Raw genomic sequence first — 22,787 nt, 5'->3', positions numbered from 1 at the left:
TTGGGATTTGTTGACGCCATGAAATTTGGAAACAACAGATTTTTCCCTTAAAATGATACATTCTCTCAGTTTAAACTTTTGATCTGTGATTTGTGTTCTTTTCTGAATAAAATATTAGATGTTGGCACCTCCACATCATTGCATTCAGTTTTTATTCACAATTTGTTTAGTGTCCCAACTTTTTTGGAATCCGGTTTGTACATCAGTGTCAGAGGTAGCACGGTGGCGCAACTGGTAGAGCTGCTGCCTCTCAGCAAGCAGGTCCTTGGTTCAAACCCCGGTCCGGGGGCCTTTCTGGGTGGAGTTTGCATGTTCTCTCCGTGCATGCATGGGTTTTTCCGGGTACTCCGGTTTCCTCCCACAGACCAAAAACATGCATTTTAGGCTGATTGGTAACTCAAATTGTCCCTAGGTGTGAGTGAGAGAGTGAATGATTGTTTGTCTCTATGTGGCCCTGTGATGGACTTGCGACCCATCCAGGGTGTACCCCGCCCCTCGCACAGTGATTGCTGGACATGGGCACCGGCGACCCCCGTGACCCAAAATGGAATAAGCGGGTAAAGAAAATGGATGGATGGATGGATGGATGGACATCAGTTTCAGTTAATTTGTCACCGTTTGAGCCCAAGTGGACACAATAGATGATGAACAAGGAGGACACCAAATCATAAACAATGAGGATTGGAGTTTGCACAAATGCATATTGAGAAATAACTACAGTAAACTTTTCGGTCAATATCTTTGGACAGATGACACAAAACTGGAATTTTTTTGGCAGCAAGTCCCATCAGCTCCATGCTCACAGACCCAAAACTGAAATAAGAACATTTTAACTACATCAAAACATGGAGGAGGCTCGGTTCTGTTCTGGTTCTCTTTGCTGCATCTGACACATTGAGCCTCAAACCTGTGCATGGTACAATTAAATCTCAAAACTATCAAGGCACTATGAGCCCTAATCAAAACCCTATTGAGCATCTGAAACTGAAACATGCAGTCTGGAGAGGGAACCCTTCAAACCTGAAACAGCTGGATCAGAACACCTGGGGACAGGTGGACTGTAACACCTGGGAACAGGTGGACTGTAACACCTGGGAACAGGTGGATCAGAACACCTGGGGACAGGTTGACCAGAACACCTGAGGACAGGCGGATTGGAACACCTGCCGTCAGGCGGACCGGAACACTTGCCGACAGGCGGACCGGAACACTTGCCGACAGGCGGACCGGGACACCTGCCGACAGGCGGAACGGGACACCTGCCGACAGGCAGACCGGGACACCTGCCAACAGGCAAACCTGGACAAGGACCGGAACGCCTTCCAACAGGTGGACCAGGACACCTGCCGACAAGCGGACTGGGACAAGGACCGGATAGCCTGCTGAAAGGAGGACTGGAACACCTGCGGACGGGTGGACCGGAACACCTGCGGACGGGTGGACCGGAACACATGCGGACGGGTGCAGAATGATAAATGGACTGTACTTACATGTATATAGCACCTTTGCATCTAATCCAGATACTCAAAGCTCTTTACAACACAATCTGTGCCTCATTTACCTCCAACACACACATTCATACAGCACTCTACTCATTGATATCAGAAGCATTTGTAATTTGGGGGCGACACACTGGTGGGAGGGGGTGAATAAAATTATTCATGTAATTTGAATGAAGTTAGAATAGAATAGAATATAAATAGAATAGAAACAGCCTTTATTGTCCCACGGATGGGAAATTCCAGTGTATCAGCAGCAACAGCAGCAACAAATAAAAAGATTTCACGCAAAAGTTCCTAAAATTTTAATAAACAATACAATATATAAGAAATAAGATAAACAATATCAATAATAATGTTCAATATGTATTGGAACATTGAGAATGGCAGACTATTTACAGTACATTATTACAGGCAGAGTGTGTGTTTTAGCAGAGGTCAGCATGTATTTAATCCTTATTGAGTTTGTTGGGAGCAGTGATGGTTGTAGAGTCTAACAGCTGCTGGGAGGAAGGACCTGCAGTTCCTTTGTGCATTTAGGATGCAGTAATCTGTCACTGAACGAGCTCTCCAGTTCAGCAACAGCTTCATGCATGGGGTGGGAGACGTTGTCCAGCAATGATGTTATTTTAGCTAGAGTCCTTCTGTCTCCCACCACCTGCACTGGGTCGAGGGGGCGTCCAAGCACAGAGCTGGCCTTCTTGATGAGCTTGTCTAGCTTCTTCTTCTCAGCTGATGATGAGCTGCTGCTCCAACACACAACACCATAGAAGATGGCTGATGCCACTACCAAGTCAAAGAAGGGCTTAAGGAGCACCCCCTGCACTCCAAAAGGCCTCAGTTTCCTCAGCAGGTAGAGTCTGCTCTTACCCTTCCTGTAAAGTGCATCAGTGTTGTGAGACCAGTCCAGTTTATTATTCAGGTGAACACCCAGGTACTTGTAAGAGTCCACAATCTCGATGTTCACACCCTGGATGTTCACACCCTGGATGTTCACCAGGGTCAGTGAGGTGGACCTGTGCCTGCGGAAATCCACAACCAGCTCCTTAGTTTTAGCAGCATTGATCAGGAGGTGGTTCTGCTGGCACCAGTCCACAAAGTCTTGAGTCCGCTGTCTGTACTCTGAGTCGTCCTCACCTGTGATGAGGACGACTATTTGCAAAGTCATCAGAAAACTTTTGCAGATGGCAGTGCGGGGAGTCGATGGTGAAGTCTGCAGTGTAGAGGGTGAAGAGGAACGGTGCCAGCACAGTTCCCTGTGGGACTCCCGTACTGCAGACCAGCATATCAGAGACACAGCCCTGTGTCCTCACATACTGTGGGCATCCAGTGAGGTAATCCAGTATCCACTGGGACATGTGGTGATCCACTCCTGATAACTCCAGCTTGTCCCGCAGAAGTCCTGGCTGGATGGTGTTGAAAGCACTGGAGAAATCGAAGAACATGATCCTCACGGTGCTTCCAGGTTTCTCCAGGTGGGTCAGAGCTTGGTGCCTGAGGTAGATGATGGCGTCATCCACCCCGATGCCAGGCCGGTAGGCAAACTGCCATGGATCTAATGAAGACCTCACCAGGTGGCGCAAATTGTTGAGGACAAGCCTCTCGAGGGTCTTCATCAAATGTGAGGTCAGAGCCACCGGCCTGTAGTTACTGAGGTCCTTGGGATGTTTGGTTTTTGGTACCGGTACCACACAGGTACCACAAGTTGATGCCATTTCCTGCATTCTGGTGTATTTTAACAGGTTGTTAAATATCTTAAACAAGGGAATGGTGGCGCAGAGGTTAGAAAAGGTGGGCCTGTGATTGGAAGATCACTGGTTTAACTCCCGGTACGACAACATCAAAAATGTGTGTGGGATAGGTGAAGCACCCACACCTGCCCCACCCTCATTTGCCTCAATCTGGGCCCTTGAGAAAGGCACTTGATCCCCACCATCTGCTCCTCTGGGTGCCCTAGATAGCAGCTCTCTGCTCCACACAGAGAGCTGTGGTAGCTCGGTGGTCTGTGGTTACGTCAGGAAGGGCATTCGGCGTAAAAATAATTGCCAAGTCTTCATGCGACTTAGTTCGCTTTAGCGAACCCTGTAGTGAACTAGGCCTGATGTCAAAACCTTGACCTTAGGCACCTTATGGGACAGAAACTGTCAATTCATTGATTTGAATCCAGAAATACAGGTTGACCCATCCTGAGACTTTCTTTCTTGAATTCAAGTGAAAGAACACTCTCTTTTCTATTATCATTACTATTTTACAAATGTTTGATAATCAAAGTGTTTTAGTTCAAACCATTTTAGATGTTGTAGTGAACTAATCATTTTTTATTAACTGTGAAACAGTAATAATGATTTTTAATCCTCATGCAAAGTTAGAATTCATGTTAAGGTCTGTTACAGAGTAATTATGCATTTTCTGATTTTCTGTCTTTGAATGAGCAGTGTAAGTTGGTCTAAGGTCGGAGTCAAACGCAGACCAGTTGTTGGAACGAGCTGTCATGTTTTTACATCCTCTCAGACGTAAATAGAGAAGCTGGCACCTGTTGGCACCTGTTTTCCGCCAACTCGTCTAAACATTTCTCTCTCTGTCTCTAAAACATTTTCAATCTGTTCCATAACATTCTTGCTGTTTTTCTGACTCCTAGTGACCTCTTACGTCACAAAACACACCCCTGTCTGGTCGATATTGACCAATCAGAAACTCCCAGATGAACCGGAAATAGAGCCCTTTAAAATGTCGGTACTTCCTAGTTCAACCCAGTCGAGTTTGGAGTCGAGTTTGGAGTCGAGTCCAGTTGGAGTCAGGTCGAGTGTCGAGAAGTCCAGTCGTTTCAGGCTCCGGCTTCAGTCGTTGCAACTCGTGCTGGGAAACAGGAAAATCCTGACATGACCACAGAGCTCTTCCGAGTCTTATGGGATTATAACATCTTCCACCTCTGAGTGGAACTCTGACGGACTCCACTCATGTGAAGTCCACTCGTGAGGTGAATTTGTGTCGAACAAGTAACGTCACTACTTCGGACGTTATATATTTTGCCAATTAATGTAAATGTGTGATGTGTTAAACTTTGATTCTGTTAATAAATGACCCACTGTCGTTGGTGAGTCAAAGATAATTAACGTCTCACGTTACATTTCTAAATTCAATGCACATTATATACGGTCCAGAAAAATGAAAGAATCCGTTTAATTTATGAATATATCTCATGCATATGTTCATCTACAACCCTAACGCAGGGAGCAGCCAAAAGAAAATAAATAAATAAAGTCGAACATGTACATTTACCTACATAAGAAAACACTTTATTCAATAACTATTTTAGAGTGCTCTCTAAAATAACTATTTTAGAGAGCAACAAGATCAACAGCTCATCCCAAAAGCTCAGATGTATTGCGCGCCGCTAGCTAAGTTAGCAACGTGTAATACAGATACGTTAGCTAAGATGCTACAGATGTAGTCCCCTGCTTCTCTCACACACCCTAACCCCCACCCCCATCAACAATTGCCTGCACGTACATGGCACTATCTAGGGCACAAAAAAGAGGTGTCTCTGCCTCAACCTCCTGAGAGCACCCTGCCAAGGCATATGATTTTTTTTTTTTATTCACCCTTTATTTATACAGGTAGTCTCATTGAGCTACGAGAACTTATTTTCAAGAGAGACCTGTTTTAGGGAGCACATGGGGGTTAAGGGCCTTGCGCAAGGGCCCAGAGTGGGGCGAATGAGGGTGGGGGCAGGTGTGGGCGCTTCACCTACCCCACCCACATTTTTGATGTTGTTGGTACCGGGGCTTGAACCGGCAATCTTCCGATCACAGGCCCACCTTCTCTAACCTCTGCACTACCACTCCCCCATTGAGGAGAAACACTGCATGGAATGGTTGTAGGTAACCATGAAAACCCGGAGTGGACTTTTAGTGGTTTCATTATTCTCTTAGTAATCAAGTGGAATAGATCTGTTCACAAAGAAATAGAAACAGTGCTAGGTGAACTAATATTTCATGGTAAATGTGTGTGGTGGGGGTCCGAATTAATATTTTTTTAAATGTGGGGAGGACATGTCCCCTTCACGTATAATTGTTGTGACGCCAATGACTACTAGGGGCGGCTGTGGCTGAGTGGTTAAAGCAGTCGTCCTTCAATGCAAGAGTTGGGGGGTTCGAATCCACTAGCAGTCACATGCCGAAGTGTCCATGGGCTAGACACTGAACCCCTTGTCGCCTCCGATGTGTGTCCCATCGGTGTATGAATGTGAAAAAGCTCTGATTAGTCTCTTTAGAATAATTTGTTCAATTAGCTTTGTAGAGATCTAGTAGAGTGCTGTATGAATGGGTAAATGTGGCACAGATTGTTGTAAAGAGTTTTGAGTATCTTGATTAGATCGAAAGGTGCTATATAAGTACAGTCCGTTTACCATTTATATCTCTACAAAGCTCATCTGAACCTGTAGAGATCAATCAGTGCTTCAGATCACATTCATACACCGATGGAACAAACATCGGAGGCAATGAGGGGTTCGTTGTCTTGCCCAGAGACACTACAGCATGGAGGATGACTGCTCTAACCCCTCAGCCACATCTGTCCAGAAGTCTCAGTTACAGAATTGATTGAATGACTGTTTAGTGAAGGGTTATATTTTATTTTATGAAAACCAGTTTCATAATAAAAAAAAAATCCAGTTGAACCGCAATTCAAAAGCAGTTTGCATTATTTAGTTTTTGGATATTTTATTCTTATTATTATTTTTGTCACTTTCAAGTTATTTTAGTGACTTTGAATTTTTCCTTTTTAAATTAAATTAATGTCTGCATCTGTATAAATCATTTCACCTTAAAAGTCCCTAAATGTAATAGCTGGACGGGTGTTCTGTCTGCGTGTAACAGAAACTTAACTGAAGCCCCCAGTATACTCCCGCGTACGTCCGTTCACACGTATGTACGCGTGTATTGTACGCAGAAGGTTCAGACTTCGTACTCGAGCGTACACCCTGAGCAGCTGCAGAGCAGCTTCACAGACAAGGGGCGTTTATCTTCGGGACAAATTGAGGTCGCTGATTGGTCATTTGCTGACACGCCTATTGGATTGATTGACAGGTTGGGGGGAAAAAAAAAGAGCGCTGGCAGCCTCAGCTGCAGCGGTGTTCTGTGTTTATATGTTGTTAATAAAAAGATCTAAAAAAAAATTTTAAAACAGAGAGCGCTGGCCCTGCAGCCCACACATCAGACCAGCCCACCAGGAAATCTCCAGACCCTCTCGCATCCACGCTGGACCTGAGTTTAATTCGCTCGTGACAAATTCCTTCATTTCTCATCATTTCAGTCATGGCATCAATGGAGGAGGAAGAGATCACTGCCTCTTGGAAAAACAAAAGAAAAGGCCAGATCAGGGATGAAGAAGGGGAATTTAATACATTGGTGTCTCATACAAACAGTCCGTCGCTGGGCAGTTTATTGTGCGACACCGCGTACATGTATGAAGTCGTAAAATTTGAGCTTTGCACCGACATGCCCTGGGGGGTACACTCGTATCTCCGCGTACGTACGTGCGTACCTCTGCGTATGGACGTACGCGGGAGGCTTGAGTCTTTTTTAAAATGTCACTTTTTTAAAAGCTGCATTAGAAAATTTTTAACATTTAGTTTCTGCTTTGATAAAATTGACAATGTGAAAAGAAAACATTTTTGCTTATAAAATACTTTTTGTTTTTTTCAGCAGTCTCAAAAAATGCCTTTTGAATGTAGTGAAGTTTTCATGTTGCCTTGTTTGTTGTTTGATTGCAGGTAGTTGTCCAGCATGTTAACATCCAGGGTCTGGGAAGAACCAAAGAGGATCTGCTCGGTTATGAGATCTCTGATGTTTTCCAAGCCAAAAATCTTATCGAGGTAAGCATTTGTCATACAACTATAGAGTGTTTTCACTGAGGCCATAACATTCCAAAATTCTTAGAGAGAGACAGAATTTCAGACAGAAATATGATGGTTAAGTCTAAAGCCCAACCGATATGGAAATTTTGGCTATCGCCAATGCCGATATTGGGAGGGGTGTGTGACCGCCGATAACAGATATAATGGCTAAAAAAAATTGCGCTTTGTTCACCACCAAAAATCTTAAGTAAATAGCGAGTGTAGCGGGGCTTATTTATTTAATGCAGCTGTTAGCAACCATGAAGCTAAGCTAATCAGATTTAATTAGTCCCACTGTGCTGCCTTTTGTTCAAAAACAGTAATGAGTTCATCATGTAACTTACATAAATGAGGTGATAAATAAATTCATAGTTAATAGTAAGTTTAAGTAAATTCATAAAAACTGTTAAAATGTTTTGGGTTTGAATTCGAATCAGAGTGAGACATCTGATCTTCGTCATATCTTCTTGCAGCACGTGAGGTAGTGAGTGCTCTCACCACAGAACTATCTTTGGCGTCTTTTCTCCGGTAAAACAAGATCTTTGGAAAATAAGTGAGAAAAAGAGAAAAAGACTCATATACACGCTAAATGTGCCCTACACGCTTTGGGAGACTTTCGGTTTTTTTTACAGATTCATAAATAAAAGGTCTTCAGTTAATCCAAGAAAGCAGGCCTTGTCTGAGGACTTGATTTATTTTGTTCGCTGGCTGTCTAATGTTAGCTTGCTAACTTGAGAGGCACATTGATAATGACAAGCGGGGGATACAGACGCGTTCTGTTTGTACTGACAGTTTTAGAGCAGGGTGTGTGAGAGGAGAGAGACTGACTCAGCCGCGTGCTGTCTGAACAGTTTGGGGGTTTTTTTGGTGGGGGGGGGGGGGGGGGGGGGGGGGGGGGGGTGCCGGTGGGGGGGGGAGAGAGCCGCACATTTGAGCCGTGCGCTGTTTGTACAGACAGTTTTCGAGTGGCGGGGGTGCGTTCAGCGTGAGGGTTCAGCATGAATGAAGAGGCTGCCTTTAGCTTTTTAGCTAGTGCACCTGCATCGCAAGCCGCTAGTTTAGCGTTACGTTAGTGCCGACAGGTGGTTGGGGATGGGGGGTGGGGTTCGGTAGACGGAGCGCTCAGTTCTGTTGACGGGGCAGGGCGCCCCCTTGTATAATGGTAGGGGAAACACTGACATAGATAAAAACAAATAAGTGAACATGTAGATGACCAGGCAGCTACCGTACAAATATCCTCCATTGTCATCCCTCCACGCAGAGCCATGCAGGATGAAATCCCTCTGGTGGAATGCACTCTGAGATTCTCTGGAGGATCCAGCCCAAATTAACTGTAAGCTTCAGAAGTAACCTCACACAACCATTGTGAGAGGCACTGGGTGGATAGAGGACGTCCTGCAGAGCTGTCCCTATAATGCACGAACAGACGTTGAGAGCGGCGCAGTGCGGCCATGCGCGCCACCTAACACGAAAGCGCAGGCATGGGACAGAGGAGGTGAGATGTTGCTTCCTCCTCAGAATTATGAGGAGGAGGATAAAACCCATCCAAGGTTATCACTCTCGATCTGAATGAGCTTGTGATGCTTTTAGGAGTAAAAGCAGGGTTAGTAAACAGTACAGCTGAACTGCCGTCAGCTTGAATTATGAGACATGAAGGAGCAACAGAGAGAGCAGATAAATCACTCACTCTTTTTGCCGACGTCAGAGCTAACAGGAGGGCTGTTTTAAATGACAGAAATTTAAGTGAAGCCTGATCTAAATGCTCAAAAGGAGCTTTTATCTGAGTGTGCAAAACCATAGCTAGGTCCCACTGTGGAGCTAGTGGACGTGACACAGGTCTGTGTCTCCGTACACCTTTCAGAAAACGCTTCATCAGCGGGTGGTTAAAAACTGTTCTGTCACCGAAACCCTCATGACAGGAAGAAATAGCTGCAGCATACGTTTTAATGTGCTGAACGCTAAATTTCTGTCCATCAGTTACTGCAGAAATGACAGCACGCCACCTAGTAATAATAATAATAATAATGAATTTAATTAGTAACGCACTTTTCATTAGCAAAAATCTCAAAGTGCTACAGAGTGCAACTAAAATCAATGATAAAATCAACTAAAATCAGTGATAAAATCAACTAAAACCTGTGATAAAATCAACTGAAATCAATGGTAAAATCAACTAAAATCATTGATAAAATCAACGATACAATCATGTGGAGGCAGAATAGGCTTGCTTAAAAAGAAAAGTCTTTAAGCCTTTTTTAAAGTCAGTCAATGATTGTGGAGCTGTCAGATATTCAGGGAGGGAGTTCCAGAGGCGGGGGCAGCCACAAAGAATGCCCGATCTCCCATGGTTCTTAATTTAGTTCGTGAAAGGTGGAGGAGATGACTGTTCTGTGATCGTAGGGACTGGGTGGATGATTATGGAGCAAGAAGGTCCTTCAGATAATCTGGTGAATTTCCGTATAAACACTGATGGGTGATGAGAGCAATTTTGTACTGAATTCTGTAGGTGACAGGAAGCCAATGGAGGTTATGGAGAATGGGTGTAATATGTTCAAATTTACGAGCTCTCAATAAAATCCTGGCTGCACTGTTTTGAATATATTGAAGCTTCTGAAGGTTTTTGCCAGGTATTCCAGTAAACAGGGAGTTGCAGTAGTCGAGCCTGGAGGAGACAAAAGCATGGACGCATTTCTCTGCATCAGCAAAGGTGAGAGATGGGCGCAGTTTGGAGCTATTTCGAAGACGGAAGAAACAGATTCTATTTCGTATAGGCTTCGCCCTTTAAGGCTGTCGCTTAGTGGGTTTATCCCGATATGCAAAGCATCGCACTGAAAAATTTAGTCCACACCCACCTGCTGTGTGGGCCCCACCCGGTTCGTATAAATTACGTTAAGAGCAGGAAATCGGCTCCCATTTTTTCTTCAGCGAGCTAATGGCACTGTCAGAAGAACGAAGAAGGAAAGTTGTGTAGATGACCAACCTTTGTTAAGAATGCTTGGCCCGGCAGTCGACCTCCGGTCGTCCGGTGAGTTCTCCTCCCCGAGGAGAAGCTGACGAGCAGTCTTGTTTCAAGGTAAGCGCCGAGAAGTATTTCTCAGTGACAGGTCGCTACACGCTGGACAACGCCATCTTGTAATTTTCCTCTTATCGCCGACCCTCGGAGCGAATCCGATGGTTCCTCCGGGACAGGCGGCGCTCAGCTGCAGCCCCCCGCTGCTCATTCCCTCCTGGAGAGCGTAGTGTCGGTGGAGGGGGGCTGAGTGAATGCTCACCCCATCCCACCTCGTTTCGCATCGGCGATCACACCGCTCCCGGCCGACGGCGCCCTCTGGGGTTGCCCGGCGTAACCCAGGAGGCGGCTGACATGAAGGGACCTTTTTTACGTCCCACGCCTTTCCCGCCAGTTCGGATGATCCGGCGAGAAGGTTGTTTTACTAGGTTCCATTCCGGCTCACCGTCTTGATCCATCTGGCCTCGTTTTCCCAACAGGACGTCCTACGGGCGAGGCCACAGACGGTTTTTCCTGGTAGATTGGGGGGGCCGGTCTCCACAGTCCACACCCATCTCCAGAGCAGGGGTTCACCGAGCGCAAAGTCCCTCAGCGCCCCCTGGAGCCAAGCCTGACGGAGGCTTCATTGGAGCAAGATGTCGAGATGGACCAGCGTCCTGTGCCTCCGGTTAACGTAACCGAGACGATGACACCGCTCTCCAACTGAGCTCACCAGCATGTGCTCCACACGGCCGCAGCAAACAACACGTTACGCTGTTGGCGTACACGTTTCAGAGGCGGGAAGAGACGGTTGCCCTCTGTCCTTTGGCTCGCTCCGCTCTCGTAGCGGCTGCTTGCTAACGACGCTGTCGGGCCCCTGCAGTACGCTCCGTCTACAGGGCAGCTGACTTCATCCCCAACCAGTGCGCCTCTTTTGCTGTCTGCCTCCCCACATCGCAGCCGGAGAATGAGGTCCCAGAGGTTCTCCTGGCTCATCACTCCACCTTCCTCTCAGGAGAGCTGCAGGAGCTTGTTGGAGGTCCTCTTTTCATCAGCGAGAGACCATTTCAAGATGCTCCACGGCTGCACAACGCCTCCCCAGCTCTGTTAAGCCAGCCCCTCCCGTCAGACGTCCCTGGCATCCGGAAGTTCATTTTTTTCCCGGACTTCGCCAACAGGGGGCCCTCCAAGACAACAAACAGAGCTCAAGGGAGGATAACCAGGTGTCGGTTTGCTGGAGGTGTGTTGATGACACGATGTGAAATAAACATCATTTTATGATGAAGTGTCTTTTAGCCAGGCTGTCAGCATGGATTATCTGACAAGCGGCCCCACCACACACACTCATCACGATTGAGCATATTAAGGATGTTTAAATTCACTGCCAACGATGCCAACTCGTGCTCCCGCAGCATGAAAGCGCGCACACAGCTCTCAGCGCCCGCCGTTCACGTCAACGTTAACGTGAGACCGCGGTACGAGCCCAGTAACGTATCTCGCTCTCGGCAGGAGCAACATGTGTTTTTCATCGCAGTGGTGTCAAACGTACGCTCCCGCGGCGTCAGCAGTTTCACAAGCCTCACAGCGGCTCCGCTCTTTTCTGAATTAATATAGCAGCTCGTGGAATCACTCAAAAGTTCACGTGATTCGCAGCCAAGAATGAACGTGTTTCTGCAGACCGAGCCCAGTGGTAACCTCGCCCCACCGATGCTGCGTGCTGCTTCCTGACCACACCAGCGTCAACGTGCACTCCCGCGGCAATCCTGGCTTAAGGCGTCGCATGAATGAGGGCGCGCACACACGACTCTCCAGGGCACGTCGGCTCATACGTGCACCTGCTCCCGGAACGTTTACACGGATCAGCTGCACACAATGTGAGCACAGCACATGAGCTGCGTCCCGCAGCATCAGCAACGCACAACGATTTGCATGCTCGGGGGCGCGCGTTTTCTTTCTCATTCAGCGCCCACCAGCTCACATCAGCATGCATGTGAGTTTCACAGCATAAATGCATGCCCGCTTTATAACTTATAAACGAGTGGCAATGAGCGCACACTCCAGATGGATGGGCGAACCGTTTTTCATCCGGGGATTCACGCTGCAGTACAGCTCAAACCCCGGTGTGGAGGAACTCTGTGACGTTTTCTGTCATTTCTGAACAGATCTCGTCCCCTCTCGCAGAAGTTCAGGAAATTCTGTTTTAAATGTAATTTCTAGAGTCGCAAAAGGAGAGGAAAACGCAAGGTCCCTCTCTCATCACTTCCTGGTCCCAACGAACTGGAAAGATGAGATTTATTCTAGATTTGTCAATTTTTGAACTGAGAGAAACAACACTCCATTAATGTGCCCGAGCCGCTCTGCAGCCGCCGCGCAGAGCAGGAGGGAAGATGCTGTTTATCTGGACATCTGCTGCTGCTGAGCAGTTTATACAGACAGGTGGCAACAGTGCAACTCACGTGAACCGGTTGAGTGATATCAGCTGTTTTCCGTCAGCAGACCTACGTCACACATGTCAAATTTCACAGAGGCACACACATTTAACAAGCTGTGGGGCGCTGTGGTTCTCCACACAGCAGCTCATTTAAATGTTTTTGGAGTGTCGCACGGGTTCTTTGAATGTGATTCAACACTGACTTTGAGCTGCAGAATCATCAGGGTTTTTGATTCACACTGACAGCAAGTGACTGTTGCATACATACTGGCAGGAGATGTATGCGCTCAACCCATGTGCCACATTGTGAGACAGATGCTGTGTGGGGCACACCCAATCTGCTCTCCATTAGAGTAGGGTACATCTCATGTATTCTGAACAGGGGGCAGATGTGATGTCCAAAGACGGTCCTTTGCGGTACGGGGACCTGGGACCTTCCACCCAGAGCTATGGCTCAGACACGGCAGAAATCCTGCCAGCGCCTGTGGACGTGTAGCAACACGAGAGAACGCTCAATGTCAACTATAATTATCGTGGAGCCACGGGACGATCCACCGCTGGGGTGGACGTGCCTGCTCACAGCCTGTGGTCGTAATGCTTTTTCACCTTCCTCTCTCTCTCTGATATCATGGTTTTCTGAACCGAACTCAGGAGGAGGGACTGGCAGCCCTCTGCCCCAAGTGCGTGAACGCATCATGGTTCCCAGGCCTACGACATTTGTTATCAGGGTGCTCGTGGAACCTGCCATGGAGGGAGGACGCTCTCCTCCAGGCGGGAGGAACGTTCAGGAGTTAATCAGAATAGGCCAGCACCTTTGGTCTGGCAGTTGTGCGGATCTTTTTGAGAGGATGGATCTCTCTCAAGATGTAGTGTGTACGATTCAGGATTCACGTGCTGCAACCACCACAGCGCTGTTCACATCAAGTGGTCAGTTTTTTTCAGCACTGTTGTACAGAGAAAGGCGTAGAGGCCACTTCATGTCCACTGTACGACATGCTGTCCTTTTCTGCAGCAGTCGATGGACAGAAATCTGGTGTCCAGCACGATTATCGTATGCTGCAGTCATGTTTTCTTTTTGTCTCAAAGTTGTCGGAGACAGAACAACCTTTAATCATCCTCTGACGGAGCATTTTGACTCAGATTGAAATAGCAGCTGTGGGCCTGTTTGTGACACGAGAAAACGCTCAGTGTCAATTATGGTTTTCTCTGAGCCCACGAGACGAACCACCGCTGGGGGTGGATGCGTTTGCCCACAGCCCATGGCCCAAAATGCTTCTGTACGCGTTTTCCTCCACCTCCTCTGATATTATGGTTCTTTTTTTTTTTTTTTTTTTGATGGCCTCCCTTCTCCCCTTACAGCCATCCTCTCCACACCATTATTATGAAATATTTATTCTAGTGATTATCTAGTGTAGTTTTTTTTTTTTATAGGATAGAAAGAAAGAAAAGATAAAGTAAGACTCCAAAATATAAGAAATAATACACAAAGAGAGCACACGGCAAAACACCCGGCCACTGTCTGTTCACCTGCAAAGAACATGACAAAACACAGCAACAAAATACATATGTATAAAGAACTTAAAATATTCATGGCTTTGCAGTAAGTTTCCATAAATATATATACCCATACCTACGCATACATACACATGAATATACATTCATATACATATCTATATATCTATATATCTACATATAAAGCCTACATAAGCATCCCTGCATCTATTTGTGTGTGGTTGTGAGCATGCATAAGTGTACAAGGCTTCTCAAATAGAACATTTAATAGTAACTGTGAAGCAGCAGAGACCCAACCCCCAAGACCAGAGGCAGATGAAAAAGGGGGGACCAGAGCCCAAGACCCCAGGAGGGACCCTGACCGCGGAGCCCCCAGAGCCACCCACACAGGACGAACCACTCATCCACCCCCCAGATCGGACCACAGGGGAGAACCGGAAGATCCCCACTAGCGACCACATGCAGTGACCCCCCGGGGCCAACAGCGACAAACTCATAGGCCCCCGCCGGAACCCGCCGCACCGATGCAGTTCCAGGCCCGGGCACCGAGGCCCGGGCACTGAGGACGCACACCACCCAGGCCAAGGTCTGACAGGTTTTTACGATTTGGTTCTGTAAATAAATTTACAGGGTTGATTTTACGGTTCTTGAACCGAGTTCAGGAGGAGGGATTGACAGCTCTCCTGGTGGCCCCCGAACGCGTGAGCGCACCATGGTTCCAGTCCTGCAATGCCTGCTGTCGGGGTGCCCGTGGAAACTGCTGTGGAGGGAGGATGCTCTCCTCCAGGCAGGAGGAGCGACCAGGAGTTACCCAGAAATAGGCCAGCACCTGTGGGTCTGGCCGCTGAACGGATCCGCTTAGAGAGGATGGGTCTCCCACAGGATGTAGTGTGCACAATTCTGTTTTCACGTGCTGCATCTACCACAGCGCTGTACACATCAAAGCAGACAGCCTTTCAGCGCTGGTGTACAGAGAAGGGTATAGAGGCCACCTCATGTCCATTAGGTGGCATGCTGTCCTTTCTGCAGCAGCTGATGGACAGAAATTTGGCGTCCAGCACGATTAAAACGTACGCTGCAGCTATCTCTTCCTGCCACGAAAGGTTTCGGAGACAGAACAGGTTTTAATCATCTGCTGATGAAGCGTTTTCTAAAAGGTGTACAGAGACGCAGGCCTGTTTCACGCCCACTTGTTTCACAGTAGTATTTAATACTGGTCCTGCAGGTCCTGATCAAAGCTCCATTTGAGTCTTTGGATCAGGTTCCACTTAAATTCTTGTCTCTTTAAACAGCCCTGCTACTGGCTTTAACATCCGCTTAAAGGGTGAGTGATTTATCTGCCCTCTCTGTTGCTCCGTCATGTCTCAGAATTCAGGCTGACGGCAGCTCAGCTGATTTAAGACCAAACCCAGCTTTTATGCCTAAAACATCCCGAGCTCTTTTAAATCAAGAGTGATATCGGTGGAGGGGTTCCCCCCCCCCCCCTTCACACACAGATCAGAAGTAGCGTCTTTTCATTTTCTCTGTCCGGTGCGGGCGTTGACGTGTTACATAGCGTGCACAGCTGCAATGCGTCAAACTCAACATTTGTTTGCGCATTATAGAGATGCATCTGCAGGTCGACCGTTATCCACCCAGCGCTTGTCACACTGGCTGTGTGAGGCCATTTTTGAAGCCTACAGAGCATCAGATTTAGAGCCTCCTGTCAACCTCAGAGCACACTCTATCAGGGGTATCGCATTTTCGACTGCTTTGCATAATGGTATGTCAATGCAGGACATTTTGCACTGCGGCCGCGTGGTCAACACCCTGCTCATTTATTCGCTTTTATCTACGTGATGTGACAGCTCGTTCCATGACACATTCTGTCTTTAGTGTTTACAGAATGAATATTGTTGTTTCATGGAACTCCGTCTTACTCACATCTGTCTGCATGCATTACAGTGTGAGATGTTATCAGTCACAAGTTGTGATTGTTATTTTGGTTCTATTGTCACTAATCAGTTCACGACTATTGTTACCAATCAGTTCATTTGATTAATAATCAGCTCTCCTGTTATTATTATTTTTTTTTATTTTTTTTTCATTTAGCCTTTATTTATACAGGTAGTCTCATTGAACCACGAGAACTCATTTTCAAGAGAGACCTGTTTAGGGAGCACATGGTGGGGTTAAGGGCCTTGCTCATGGGCCCAGAGTGGGGCGAATGAGGGTGGGGGCAAGTGTTGGTGTTTCACCTACCCCACCCACAATTTTGATGTTGTCGGGGCCGGGGTGTGAACCGGCGATCTTCGGATCACAGGCCCACCTCTCTAACCTTTGCGCCACCACTCCTGTTATTATTTATCTGTTCAGCCGTAAACCGGTTGGTTCATGGCTCTTTTCAGCTTTTTTCCCTCCCCGTTGAAGTTTTCCGGGGCGTTCATGCATTCAGAATGCATAGTTACACAACATGCGTCTGTGCATGGCACACATAATTATGCAATGCGTAATTACGCACATGGGGAGCTGAGTGACAAGACGTTTTTTGGGCAAGCATCTGCTTCATACGGTGTTCGAATGGACCCAGTGAGGCGTGGACAACATCCGCTTCGCCCTTAACCCACTAAGCGACAGCCTTAAAGGCCGAAGCCTATACGAAATAGAACGTTGGTTACGTACTGTAACTCCAGATTCTATGAGTATAAGTGTAGCCCTTTAAGCGTCGGGCCTCACTGGCTCCTAAATTGTTATAAATTGGCCTAAATTATTGTTCAAAGAAGGATTCTTCATAAAATGAAGAACATTATAGACAACCCTCAGCATCCTCCTCTTCATCAGACTGTCATACAACAACAAAGTGTCTTCAGTCAGAGGCTTCTTCAAATCCGTTGTAGGACAGACCGCTACAAGAGATCCTTCCTGCCCACAGCCATCAGCATCTATAACAACTCTTTAATGAAACCAGGATGATGAGTTACAACAACATTTAATTTCCCTCTGGGATTAATAAAGTATTTTTGAATTTGAATTGAATATGAATTTGAAATGGCTGAAGAAAAAGCTATTTTTGGGAGCCGATTTCCCGCTCACACAGCAGGTGGATGTGGACTAAATTTTTCAGTGCGATGCTTTGCATATCGGGATAAACCCACTAAGCGACAGCCTTAAAGGGCTACGCCTATACTCATAGAATCTCGGGTTACAGTACGTAACCAACGTTTTAAACAGATGCTTAATGTCATTTTCAAATGTAAGATGAGAGTCCATTTTTATTCCAAGATTTGTAACAGAGGTGGAGAGGGGGATGTCTTGTCCAGAAAATGAAATAGTCGTTATAGTTGAAGTTTGAACCTGGTGAGGGGTGCCAATCAGTATGGCCTCTGTTTTGGAGCAGTTTAACTGAAGAAAGTTCTGATTCATCCATTCCCTTATCTCCTCCAGGCAGGTAGAGAGGGCAGCGAGTGAAGATGGAGATGACAATGGTGAAGATGATGCTCCAGTCCTGATGTAAAGCTGTGTATCATCGGCATAACAGTGAAAAGAAATGTTGTACTGATTAATAATTTGACCTAAAGGCAGCATGTAAAGGGAAAATAGCAGGGGCCCTAAAACTGACCCTTGAGGGACACCACAGGAGACACAGACAGTCTGGGACTTGGCATTGCCAAGACTAACACATTCCAGCCTATTGGAGAGGAAAGATTTAAACCAGTCCAGGACAGTGTCACAGAGACCGACCTCCACATGAAGATGGTGGAGGAGGATACTATGGTCCACAGTGTCGAAAGCTGCAGTGAGGTCAAGGAGAACAAGGAGGGAGGGAGAACCAGTGTCAGCAGCCATGAGGACATCATTGGTGACTCTCAGCAGTGCGGTCTCAGTACTGTGAGCTGCACGGAAGCCAGACTGAAACTTCTCATACAGGGAGTGTTGTTGTAGGTGGATCTGCAGCTGAGCAGCAACTGCTTTTTCCAGCACTTTTGACAGAAATGGGAGGTGAGAAATTGGGCGGTAATTAGAAAGAATGTCTGGATCCAAATTAGATTTTTTCAGAAGAGGCCTAATGATGGAAGTTTTAAGAGGCAGTGGAACTTGACCAGATTGCAGTGACTTATTTATTATTTGTGTGATTAATGGGCTTATTGCAGAGTGATTGGATTTAATGAGAGATGAGGGGAAGGGATCCAGGGAGCAGGATGAAGGCTTCATTTTCTTGATGATGGTCTCCACTTCACTCTGAACAACCTCATCAAAGCAGCTCAGGGACCCAGAATGCAGATGGGTAGATGGCAGATGAAGATCAGGGAGGCTATGGAGCTGAGATCTAATGGAGTTAACTTTGTTTTTAAAAAATGAAAGGAACAGGTTGCATTTTTGAACAGAGTCCTCATGAGACTTTTTAATGGGATTAAGGAGATGATTTATTGTGGAGAAGAGTTGTTTAGAGTTTCCAGGGCAGTTGTTGATGATGTTAGAATAATATTTGGACCGTGCTTCTTTAAGAGAAAAGGTGTAGGCTTTCCGATGTTCTTTATATGCCTGCTGATGTACAGAGAGACCAGATGATTTTACACGTCTCTCAATAGCACGGACAGCTGCTTTCATCTTGCACAGCTCAGCAGTGTACCAAGGGGCTGAACGGGAGAAAGACACCAGCCTTGCTTTAAAGGGAGCATGGAGGTCCAGAAGCTCCTGGAGAGATTGGTTGTAGTAATCCACAGTCATTTGCAGATGAATGATTGACAGTGGTCCGGGAGTGGAGATCAGAGGACAGAACCTCAGGGGAAATGTTTTTAAAGTCACAGAACTGGATAAGTCGTTTAGGATTAGAAGCAGATGAAGTTGAAGGCACTTCCAGGGAGATGACACTGTGGTCTGAGACACCCAGGTCATATACAGATAAGTTATTGATAGGTACAGTGTCTGTAATCACCAAATCCAGAGTGTGCCCCCTGTTGTGCGTAGGGGCGTCAACATACTGAGTGAGATTGAGAGAGTCCAAAAGAGACTTAAACTCTGCTGCCAGAGGGGAAGAGGAATGATCAATGTGGATATTTAAATCTCCAAGAATAATATTTTTCACAGGAGATGCGCAGAAAAAAGTGAGAAGGTCATGCATCTCTGAGTTAAATGAAACATGTGGTTTGGGAGGCCGATAAATCAATATAACATTCATCAGGAGGGGGGCTTTGAGGTTGAAGGCCAAACATTCAAAAGACAAAAAGTCCCGAGAAGCTAAATGTGATAATTTTAAATTACTGCGGTAAATTACAGCCAGACCACCACCACAGCCAGTGCAGCGGGCTTTCTGCAGGTAACTGTATCCAGAGGGACAGGCTTCATTCAGAGAACTGTACACATCTGGTTGATGCCATGTTTCAGTAAGGCGCATGAGGTCCAAATTATTCTCCAGAATATGATCATGAATAAGACATGATTTATTGGACAGTGATTGAGCATTGAAAAGTTCTATTTTAATACTGGTTGGAGTAGAAGCCTTTAGAAGAGGTTTAAGCAGCCTGAAGTCCACTCCACGTTTTCCTTGCCACTTCGTGCGCTGTGTTCTTTCAGCAATTTCAGGAACTACAGAGGCAGCGTTCTGATGACGTAATCGATGTGCGGCAGGACCGGTAGACCAGATGGAAGGGATGGAGTCAGACACAGCTTGCCGAGAGTAAACAGTTCTCTTCCGAGAGCGTCTATGGACATAACGAGGTCTACGCAGAAGGCCCAGTTGTTTAATGATAGAAACAGAAGGTGGAATGGAGCAGTTGTTAAGTCCAATCAGCTGGGAGGCAGAGTAGGTCAACATCGACGAGCCAGCCAAGCCGGGGAAGCTAGCACAAAGCTAGCCGCTAACAGCAGACCCACAGCTCCGAAAAAAATATCCAAAAGGCAGTGCGATGTAATCCACAGCATAGCACACGAAAAAATCCAGCAAAAGATGACAAACTGTAACAATCCAGATGACACAGGAGGTTGACAGAAGCAGCAAGGTAAGCGCAACAATAATAGTTGCTAGTTCTTCAAGCAAAGTCCGAGCCGCCGTGCTGGAGTTGTATGTTGACAGCAATAGTCCCAAATTCCTGTTAGGGAGTGCTAATTAAGCTGTCTGTTATAAGTTCTGATTGAGAAATTACTGAACAAAAATAAGTCCAGATAAATGTCCACGAATATAGCAACAGTATAATGACTTTTTAGCGCGGAGAAGCGGCGAACATGCAGCGACAGCGTCCTCTCCCAATCAAGTAGTGGATATGAGATGGCCTTCATGCTTTTCTCTGCACACCAGCTCTGAAATGCTGTCCACTTTGATATGTACAGCACTATGGTGGAAGCAGCTCTTGCGCCCTAGATCATACGCACCACATCCTGTGGGAGGTCCAGCCTTTCTAAATGGATCCGTTCAGGGGCAAGACCCAGAGGTGCTGACTTATTTCTGGGTAGCTCCTGATCATTCCTCCTGCCTGGAGGAGAGCATCCTCCCTTCACGGCAGTTTCCACGGCTGGCCCGACACCAGTTGCTGCAGGTTCTGGAACCACAGGGCGCTTTTGCGTTCGGTAGCTATGGGATTGACTGACAGCTCTTCCTCCCGAACCCTGTCCAGGGTCCGTGTAATCAGCGGAACTGGAGGGAAAGCATAAAGGAGCATTTTTGGCCACGTGCTGTGAGCGAAGGCGTCCACCCCTAACGGTGGGTCATCCCGTGGGCTCATTCAGAACCATAACTGACACTGGGCGTTCTCCCGTGTGGCAAACGGATCCACTGCTGCTCAGCCAAACCTGCTCCAGATCCGCAAAATCAGCTCAGGATAGAGGCTCCAGTCTCTGTGGCGAGGACTGCCCCTCAACTTGATGTCCGCTCCTCTGTTCAGGATGCCAAGAATGTACACTGCTCTGATGGAAAGCAGGTTTTTGTGTGCCCAGCACAGCAACTGTCTCGCAATGCGTAACAGTTGCGCTGAGCACATGCCTCCCTGATGGTTTATGTAAGCTGCCGTCACTCTTGTCTGTGTGTTGTGCTGGTCAAAGCTCATGATGTAGCCGATTGCCCTGTCTCACCGTAATTTATACAGACTGGGGGTGGGTTCCACACAGCCGGTGGACGCGAACTAAAGTTTTCAGTGCTGCACTGCGCACGAAGGGATAAACCCTCTAGCGATAGCCTTGAAGGACGAAGCCTATACGAAATAGAATTAGAAGTGTTTATATTGGCCCATAATGGGATCATTTTTACGGATAGGTTCTCAAACGTCTATATCAGCCAAAATTATCAGCCCTACCGATATTCTAGTTATCACAAGAAAACAAGTTTTGGTGAAATAAAATTTATTTAGAGTTTTTTGGAAAAAAAATTAACAAATGGACATGAAACATGAGAAAAGTATCATAATAATGTCACAGTTACCATGGCTATCTAATAATTGGCTCCCTTTCAAATTCAGAATAGAATTCAAAATCTTTCTTCTAACCTACAAAGCTCTGAACAGCCTAGCTCCATCTTATATTACGGATCTTATTGTTCCATAGTTTCCTAATAGAGCACTTCACTCTCAGACTGCAGGCTTACTCGTGGTTCCTAGAGTTTCCAAAAACAGAATGGGAGGAAGATCTTTCAGATTTCAGGCTCCTCTCTTGTGGAACCAACTTCCAGTTTCTGTCCGTGAGGCTGACACATTGTCCAGTTTTGGGACTGGGATTAACGTTCTTCAACGTTTGCAGCAAGATGCTGCATATCTTCTATAAGTCTGTTGTAGAGAGCGCTATCTCTTCTGTCATCATCTGCTGGGGTAGCAGCACCAGAGCAAGTGACTTAAAAAAGATCAACAAGCTCATAAAGAAGGCTAGCTCAGTTCTGGGGACTCCTCTAGAACTTTTGGAGATGATTGTTCATAGAAGGATTCTTCATAAAATGAAGAACATTATAGACAACCCTCAGCATCCTCTTCATCAGACTGTCATACAACAACAGTGTCTTCAGTCAGAGGCTTCTTCAAACCCGTTGTACCATACCATACCGTACCATACCATTTTATTTATAGAGCACTTAAAACAGCTACAAGGCCAAACAAAGTGCTGTACAGACAGAACAAGACAACACACAAAGCAATATACAAAATGAAGTAAATCAAAAATATAGAAAAAACATAATAAAGACATAAAATCGATGCAGATAATTAATATGATGACAAATCATTGTGGAGCATACAGGTTCACAACACAGATGCATCTGGTGTTGAAAGCTACTGAATAGTAGTGAGTTTTTAAACAGGATTTGAAAACCGAGAGGGAGGGGGCCAGTCTGACAAGCAGAAGTAACTCGTTCCAAAGTCTTGGTCCTGCTACAGAGAAGGCCCTGTCACCTCTGCGCTTAAGATGAGTTCCTGGAACTGTGAGGAGCAACTGGTCCGCTGACCTCAGGGAACGTGGTGGGACATACGGTTGTAGCAGATTAGAGAGATTGGGGGGGGGGGGGGG

At 46.4% G+C, this 22,787-nt stretch overlaps 1 protein-coding gene across 1 annotated transcript in view; it reads left to right on the top strand.

Annotated features, from left to right (window-relative positions):
- samm50l (sorting and assembly machinery component 50 homolog, like) overlaps positions 1 to 22,787 on the top strand; it is a 110,856-nt gene that overhangs the window by 54,455 nt on the left and 33,614 nt on the right. Inside the window, exon 3 of the mRNA XM_037695764.1 lies at positions 7,273 to 7,374. Within this exon, the coding sequence (XP_037551692.1) occupies positions 7,273 to 7,374 (102 nt within the window). The remainder of the gene's footprint in view (positions 1 to 7,272; positions 7,375 to 22,787) is intronic.

Source organism: Nematolebias whitei, chromosome 22 (genome assembly GCF_014905685.2).
Source record: "Nematolebias whitei isolate Nwh7 chromosome 22, NemWhi1, whole genome shotgun sequence".
NCBI lineage: Eukaryota > Metazoa > Chordata > Actinopteri > Cyprinodontiformes > Rivulidae > Nematolebias > Nematolebias whitei.
Note: the sequence above shows the minus strand (reverse complement) of the source record. Positions and strands in the feature narration are given on the sequence as shown.